Source organism: Python bivittatus, unplaced genomic scaffold, assembly GCF_059951505.1.
Source record: "Python bivittatus isolate LINGU-HERP-01145 unplaced genomic scaffold, Pbiv_v1 ctg000310_np1212, whole genome shotgun sequence".
In the NCBI taxonomy this organism is placed as follows: Eukaryota; Metazoa; Chordata; class Lepidosauria; order Squamata; family Pythonidae; genus Python; species Python bivittatus.
The window spans coordinates 1-7,824 of record NW_028277054.1 but is presented as its reverse complement, the minus strand read 5'-3'; the positions used below and the strand labels follow the sequence as shown (position 1 = coordinate 7,824).

The window sequence follows — 7,824 nt, the reverse complement described above, 5'->3', positions numbered from 1 at the left end:
GAGTTTTCGGATTTGGCTTCTCTGGCAGGGAGGAAGTTCCGCCCCCCCGAGAGGCAGAGACGAGGGACTGGCCCACTCAGGCCTGGGGGAGCGGCACAGGCCAAGCAACCTCCAGGATAGCTCTGGGGCCTCACCAGCCGGAAGGGGAGGGGAGGGGAGGGGGCTTCTGCAGTCCGAGCATCAAGCACTTAGAAAGAAACCCCAAGAACGAACCCGGCCAGTTCACATCAGGAGCAAAACCATTCAAGGAGGGGACCCTGGGGAGAGTCCCCAGCTTCCACCTTCTGTGTGCGGCTTTGGGTTTCTTAAGCAAGCAGCAGGACTTCCGCCTCAGCAGCTCCTCACTTGCAAAACTTAGCTCAAGCTACAGCTGGAAGGAAAGAAGGAAGGATACCTGGGCCATGATGTACTATCTACAGTTACAAAAGTACGTGTCACCGGGCAGAGTGAAGTGCCTGGAAGTTCCAGCCTTTTATCTGTGCTTTTTAAATAAAATCCCCACCGCGAGCTCACCCAAAGGCAAGAGCCAGAAGAATCTCTTCTGGTCTGAGAGAGCAGCTGGCATTCCCAGCCCTCTGCTCACAACGGACTGTCCAGCAGCCTCATTTCCCAGGTCGGGGGCAGAGAAGCTCGGTAAAGAGGAGAGCAGTGAGTCTTCCTTGTGGCTGAGCCCTGACGGTCACCGTCCTACTCCTTGCTATCTGTTAATGGAGGAATACTGTGCCTGTCCCCCTGGTCGGGGGTGCGCAGGCAACGTCCCCCTCTGCCCAGGCTCAGAGGGAGGGCTGCGCTCCTCTAGGATGCTCTGGTGCTCCTCAGGAGGCTGGTCCGGGGACAAGAAGACCAGGTCAGAGAGGCCGTGCAGGTCTGCCAGCTTGTGGAAGGTCTGGAGTATCAGCAGCATGGCCATGAGCCCCAGAAGCAGGTAAACTGGAAGGAGAGGTGGGATAGTGAGCAAGGGGCAGGTGTGGAAGATACGAGGGGCCCCTCCTAGGTTCCCCCCCCATCTGGCTGAGGCACAGCTTAAGGGTATCAACCGTTTCCCATGTGAAGTGATGGGTTTGGGGTGCCCAGTAATGAAAGGGTAGATTTGCTCGGCCTTCCCCATCTGGATGCTGTCCTGGCAGGTTGGCCTTAGTGCTCACTCCCCCAGGGCACAGCGCTGCTGACCTGTGACAGAGATCTTGTAGAGGGGGCGAAGGCGTTGCCCGGGCTGTTCCCCAGGGACGTAATCTCCCAGGCCAATGGTGCAGAGGGAGATGAAGCAGAAGTAGAAAGCATCCAGGAAGCTCCAGGACTCTTCTAGCGAACTGAAGATGGCAGCAGGCACTAAGAAGAAGGTGGCCAACACCAGGCCCATCAGTGCCAGCAGGTGCCCACACGACAGGACCCGTTGGTTGGAGCCCCAACGCAGGGCCAGGTATTCCAGAGGCCCAGAGGTGAAGGTGCCCACAAGGCGCTGCACGGCGGCTGTCAGCACCAGCATGGTGAAGGGGACGCCCAGCACCGCATAGAAGATGCAGAAGGCTTTGCCTGCGTCCGAGAGGGGTGTAGTATAACCGTAGCCTGGGGAGGAGGGACGGGTGAGCACCAGCAGCCAAAGGAGTGACCAAAAGCTGCCCCACACGCAGCGCCTGGGGCCGAGGGCAGAGAGCCGGGTGTCCCTCCACTGAGCCCACAGGCAAGCGGGAGCTGGGGCTGAAGGGTTATGAGTCGTTGCGGGGCTAAATTCTTGTTTGGATAGCAGACCTCACATGGCTCATAGGCAGGAGGCAAACGAACTTCAGCCCTTCTGAGGGGAAACAACGTTCATGGAGCAACCTGAATTTCACAAAGTATGCAAATGCAGAGTGGGAAAGGGAGGGAAAGGCTCTGGATATTGTGGCACGCAAGAGACACCAATGTGTGGGAGCCGGTCACGATAAAGCCCAAATCTGACAGGAAATGGCTGAAGGCCAAAGTTAGCCTTAGCCCTAGCCCAAGAGCCTGGGCTGGAAGCATAATGGCTTAATCATTGCTGGGATCCTCTAAAGGCTTTTCCTTCTTGAAGAGAACAAATCTTGACACACCAGGTCTAGACAGAGGTGACACGGCACAGAGAAGCAGTTTCCACCTTTCCTGGCCTGAGGGCGGCCTTCACGTGCTGCAAGAGCCTCCCTGAGGATTGTACGCTCACAAAGAAAAGCCCCAGCTAGGTGGGTGCCAGCACCCCATGACTGGTGAGATAGCAGGAGCCCTGGAGCCAGAGGGTGGGGAGCCCCAGCCCCATCTTCTGCCTAATCCCCATTAATATCTTCCACCGCCTGCGCCCAGCTACTGAAAGACTGCGGGGTTCTGGGTTAAGCCCCTGCTCTTCAGACAGGCGGTTGGTTGGGAGGGCTCTGCCCTAAAGGATAAATTCACTACAGCCTGAGCTGCACACCAGAGGGTGGCACACCCTCTCCCTGCTGGAGAAATTGGCCAGCTGACATGTGTCTGGGCCCAATCCCAGGAGGCCCAAACAGCAGTGGTCTCTTCCTGGGTTGGGTACCCCATCCTTCTGTGTGGCAAGGGACCACCGGTGCTCAGGGCTAGGGACCCTTCTCTAAGGAAACACCGGCACATCTGCCCCATAAGCCAAAGCTCAGCATCTACCCACAATGCCTTTCATCCTTCCTCTCCCCAAAAAGAGATGGAGGAGGGAAATCAGCTCGTTTCTTTTTTGCCCACTTTTGTGGGTTCTATAATCACAAGCGTATCTTCATATTCATTCTACATGACAATTTGTGCAATATTTATGTAACTGAGTTGTTAATAAAATGTTGCAGAACCCGCTTCTGTTAATGTACCTGCCGTTAGATAAAAATTGTGGGGACATGAGATTTTACCACTGGCGGTGGGCAAAAAAGCCAAGAAATCGTCTCTTGCCACTGATGGAACCTGACTGTGGAGGGCACCAGGGTGGCAACCTGTTTGACAGAGCACTGGGACCATGGGCAACGAAGCAATATCAGGGCTAAGGGGAGGTCTGTGGCAGGATAGCCGCTTCCTCCCTGCTGCTCCGTCCCGGTTTACGGCAGGAGAAGACAAGCGGCTGGAAGCCCAGAAGCCGCTGAGACCGTCTCCTCCCCGCCTTCTGGCACCGCACGCCCAAACGCGGCAGCCCCCTCTTCCTTTAAGCTCAGGCCGTTCTCCTCGGTGGCGGGAGGGCCGTAGACACCCTCCGGAAGGCGGTCGAGAAGCAAGCCTGCTCCGGGCTTAAGCCCTGCAGGGCCCCTGCAGCCCGCCGAGGAAGAGGCGGCCCTTGCTGAAATCGGGCCTGCGCCCCGGGCGCGGCTTCAGGAGCTGCCTGATGCTCGCTACGAAGAAGCTGACTCCCGAGCCAGCCGCCACCGGGCAAGGCAACGGGCCGAGCCGGTGGGCTGCTCCCAGCTCACGCAGCCACACGAGCCCGAAAGGCGCTCGATAGGGCGGCTTGCCTGGGGTCCTGAACCGCCGAGCAAGGCGACGCAGCCCCGGGCACCCGGCTAACCCCTGGCAGCTCCGTCCGCGCCCTTCCGGTGAGAAGCGGGCTGCAGGGACCGTATCTGGCTGGGCTCTACCAGCAGAGAACCGCACCGACGGCTCGGCTCTTACGCAGAGCCAACGAACGCACTCAACTCCCGCTCCCTGCGCGCTGCTTCGGCCCTCAACAGCATCCATCGGGCCCCAGCCGAAGCCGAGGAAGCGAGCTGCAGCGTCCCAGCAGCCCCGGCTGCTCACCTGCACCAGCAGTTCTTCCTCAGGATCCTGTCCGCGGACGGTTGAGATACGGCGCCGCGTCGAAGCGCGAAAAGGAGGCCGTGCCCGAGAGCCGGGGGCGGTGGCTGGGTGCGTGCGCCTCGGCTCTAGGCCCGCTGAACCCCTCCCGACACTGACACCTTCCTAGGCGCTCGGTTGTGGCCCGGCCCGGCCCGGCCCTTCCACGCCCACTGCGCCCGGAATCACCCGTGGGAAGTGGAGGAGAACGTGGCCACCTTTCACCGAAGAAGTGCGGCCGGCGCTGACTCACCCACAGTGGTGATCAAGGTGCTGGCGAAGAAGAAGGCAGAGGCGAAGTCCCAGTTGGACGCGGCAGCCGAGCCATTGCGCAGGAGGGCTGCGGAGTGGCGGTTGGCGCTCAGGACGGCGCCCAGGAAACGCTCCAGCGTGGCCTCGGACAGGCAGGGGCTGTGGCGCAGGAAGTCGCTCTTAAGGTCCCGCAGCTCGGCCCTCAGCTGGCTCTCGTAGGGTCGCTCGACGGCTGAGATGATCAGCGCTCCGAGCAGCAGATACCCCGCGTAGGCCAGCGCGAAGGCCGCCAACACCGCGCCGCGCCTCATGGACCCGACGGCGGAGCGAAGAGCCGGTCGCGGCAAACCGAGCGGAAGAACAAGGAAACGTTTGGAGAAGCGAAGCCGGCGCCCGCCCCACCACGTCGCGGCCCAGCGACCCTGCGGGCCAGCCTCTTGGGCGGCGGCCAGGCCCTCCCGTCGGGCGGAGCCAGGGCTGCCTCGAGTTGCACCTGGCAGGCGGGATACTGGGCCGGCGCCGCCCGAGCGCGAGCTGAGCCGCCTCCCGGTCCACTTTCACCAGCTTCGCCCCTTCCACTGGGTGAGTCGGTCGCACTCTCAGCATCGGGTACATGCTCAGGGACGACTCCGTCTCTGTGTCTCCTTCCCCTGACAGATTAAGGCCTCACCCCCACCATCCACCCAGACGCTGACCTTGGCATTTCCAACCCAGAGAGCTGGAGTGCCACCCCCTCCCCCATCCCCAGGAGGGAAGGATCTGCTGCTTTGGAGAGGGCAGGCGTAGTGGGCACCAGGCAGGACTTCTGGGCCAAAGCCTGAGATGGGCACAGGTTGTGCTTTACAGCTGCCCTCCTCCTGTCCTGCCTTTGCCTTTGCCACCTCCCAAAATGATGGAGGGCTATAAAAGCCTAGCAGAAAAAAGGGCTCGCTAGCCCCCTCTGGAGGTCTTGAGGAGGGAGGCATTTCCCTCCCTCCACTCTGTGGACTGTGGGTGTGCTCTTGGCAGGAAGCGAGTTGTGCGAAAACAACAGGAACTGGGGAAGAGATGAGAGGCTTGCTTGCAAGAAAGCTTGAGAACCAAGATGGGGGGGGGCACGAGGACCCCAGGGAAAACAGAGATTGTATCCTCCCCTGCAGTTTATTGCCCAGAAGAGCAGCAAGGCAGAGAAAAAGGATCCTCTCCAACAGCAGCTGGGGTGGGAGCGAAAGTGAAGCAAATGAGCAGTTGCCAACGATCACTTGCATTGCTCATGTGAGAGTATCCAGAGTGTTTGCAGGTCAGTGTGTACATGGACAGCCTGTGTGGGTTGGAGAGTGCTTGCTCCAGAGGTTCCGGTACCTCACTTCCACCCAACCTTGTGCAAGGGAAACCACGGCTCTCTGTGCTCAACCCTTGCCACTTAGAGCAGCCCAGCATGGCCCCCAGAGCCCACCCAGCAAGCTGGAAGTGAATCTTCTTCCTGAAGCACGCAGGCACCTCCAGGACTGTTGAGGCAATGTGCTCCCCATTAACAAGGGGTTCTTGCAGAAAACTAAGCCAAGCTGTCACCAGCAAGAATTGTGCTTCCACAGCTGATCGCATGAGAATCAGAAGGACCAGCAGCCCCTCACAGCCACCACCTTGGGGCCCTAGCCCAGCCAGGAAAGAAGGATGCCCCCAAGTAACAGCTGGTCAGCTGGGTTCATACGACAGCCTAGTCGAGAGCTTCAACCAAATGACCATTCCATGGTTCAGCACATTCGGCAGTGTGTGAAACCGGAAGAAGATGGCTCTCTGGCAAACGGGGACAAAAGTCTGGTCTGGGCTGTGCCAACAGGGAGGAGAGGAAGCTACTGCCACATCACATTATGAGCAGCCCACACTGGCGATCCCTTGGCTTGACTTGAACAATGGCTCCACTGTGCCATGGAAGGCCTGATACAGGGCCTATTATTTATTTGTTAAATTTCTAGGGCACCCGAATCCAGAATGACTCTTGGCCATTTCACCTTTTTTTAAAAAATGGTATCATATAAGAAAAGAACTGCAGTCACCCAGAGGGACCAAATCAAACAGATCACTCACCCCATTCCCGAGCTCTGGGGAAAAGCCAGCATTTTAAGGCTCGCTGAAAGTCAGGTAGGGTGCAGCGAGAAAGGAGGGCCGCTTCCTGGCTCCTGCTCCATGGACAGGACCCAGAACAAGCTGAATCTGTTGGACTGTGCAGGACAGACAGGTGCAGCAGCAGAGAGAGAACTGGGCCCTGCCTCGTGCTTTAACGCCCCTTGAATTGCTCCCGGACAGGTACTGATAACCAGCGCAGCTCACGGAGCAGGGATGCCATGCAGGCATCACTACTTATGCCTCTGTATTCTGGCCAACTGCAGCTTCTGAACAATCTTCAAGTAATCTGCCTGTATGGTGCCCAAGGCACGAGTGAATGGACTCAACAGATGCACAAGCTGAACCTGCTTGAAGATCTTCCTGGCCATGGCTGCCACCTGCTCCTTGTGCAGGAGCGGAGAGCCCAGGTGGCTTGCCAGTCCCAAGTGGGCACTGCAGCCTGATTCGTGACCAGAGGTGGAAGACCCCCAGGGCCAGCCAAGCGAGGTGTCAAGGTTCTGTCCCAGTGCCTGGAGACTCTGTGGGTTTGGATGGAGAGGAACGGTCTCCAATTCAATCTTGTCAAGACCAGCTGCGGGTGTTTGGACCATGCAGATCGGGGGACGTCTCCATCTTTGACCTTGGATGAGGTAGCACGTCCCCCTTCAAGGTGTGCAATCTGGGAGTCTTCCTGGACATGCACTCCAGTGTCCAGTTGTGGCCAGGAGTTCCTTTGCACGACTCCATCTGGTGTGCCAGTTGCGCCCTTTCCTAGATTGCTCGGGCCCTTCAGGCATTCACCTTCATGCCCTAGTCATGCTTGCGGATTAACTGCTACAACGTGCTGTATGTGGGGCTGCCCTTGAGGACCACCCAGCAGCTCTCCAACTGGTCCAGAATGCGGTGGCGCAAGCAGTCATGGGCATGCCTCAGTATGCCCTTGTAACACCCCTACTTTGTGAGCGGGTACCAGTTGCTGGTTTGATTCCAGGCACAATTCAAGGGGGTGGTTGTGGAAACCTAAAAACCCTACATGCCACAGGGCCTGCTTACTTGAGGGACCACCTGCGTCCTCTATAGCACCTGCCCGGCCGATTCGATCCTGCAGAGGGTTGGCACGCTCCAGGCGTCTTCAGTTAAGCAGTCGCCAGCTACCAGAACCCTGGAAGCGCCTTCCCTGCAGCGGCGCCTCCCCCTGGAACGAGGCCCCCCGCCCAAGGTCCGGATGCCCCCCGCCCTTCAGGAGAGCCACGAAGACCCAGGCCTCTGCTGCGGGGGGCGGGGGAGCTCTCGCTGCTCCTCTCATCGACGCCACTGCCATCTACTGCGGTGAGCAGCCCAGAGATGGGGAAGTTACGATCCGGCCATGACGGACGAACCCGCGGGCCCCCGTCCTCCGCGCGCTGCGTCACTCGCTGACGTGGACTCCTCCCGCAGCCCCGCGATCCCGCCCGGGACTCCGCCCCCCGCCGGGACCCGCGCCGGGGAAGCTGTTGTGCGCAGTGACGCCGCCGCCGCCGCCGCCGCCATCCCGCCTCGGCGACGTCAGGGGCGACCGCGGCCGCCTCTCCGGAGCGTGCTCGGCGCCCGGCCTCCGATTGGCCGCGGGCGGCGCCAGAGCCCCGCCCACAGCCACCCCCAGCGATGGAAGGCGCCCCGGCCGGAGGGGCCGCGCGCGCGCGTGGGTGCCGCGGGGGGCCGGGTGCGGGG

The 7,824-nt window shown here is 60.0% G+C and overlaps 1 protein-coding gene across 1 annotated transcript; it reads right to left on the bottom strand.

Moving 5' to 3' along the window:
- Window positions 1-52: 52 nt before the first annotated feature.
- Window positions 53-4,475, bottom strand: LOC148216078 (potassium channel subfamily K member 6-like). The gene is made up of 3 exons (XM_088139594.1): window positions 4,031-4,475; window positions 1,171-1,566; window positions 53-930 (listed from the first exon to the last, which is right to left on the bottom strand). The coding sequence occupies exons 1-3, from the start codon at window positions 4,338-4,340 to the stop codon at window positions 698-700; spliced, it is 939 nt and encodes a 312-aa protein (XP_087995720.1). The 5' UTR covers window positions 4,341-4,475; the 3' UTR covers window positions 53-697.
- Window positions 4,476-7,824: the final 3,349 nt, after the last annotated feature.

Bases quoted from the DNA above. Each gene is read 5' to 3' on its own strand.
- LOC148216078 (XM_088139594.1), bottom strand. From the start codon at position 4,340: ATGAGGCGCGGCGCGGTGTTGGCGGCCTTCGCGCTGGCCTACGCGGGG. The intron at 1,567-4,030 runs GTGAGTCAGCGC...CCTCCTCCCCAG, and splicing joins CACCTTGATCACCACTGTGG to GCTACGGTTATACTACACCC. The intron at 931-1,170 runs GTCAGCAGCGCT...CTCTCCTTCCAG, and splicing joins CTACAAGATCTCTGTCACAG to TTTACCTGCTTCTGGGGCTC.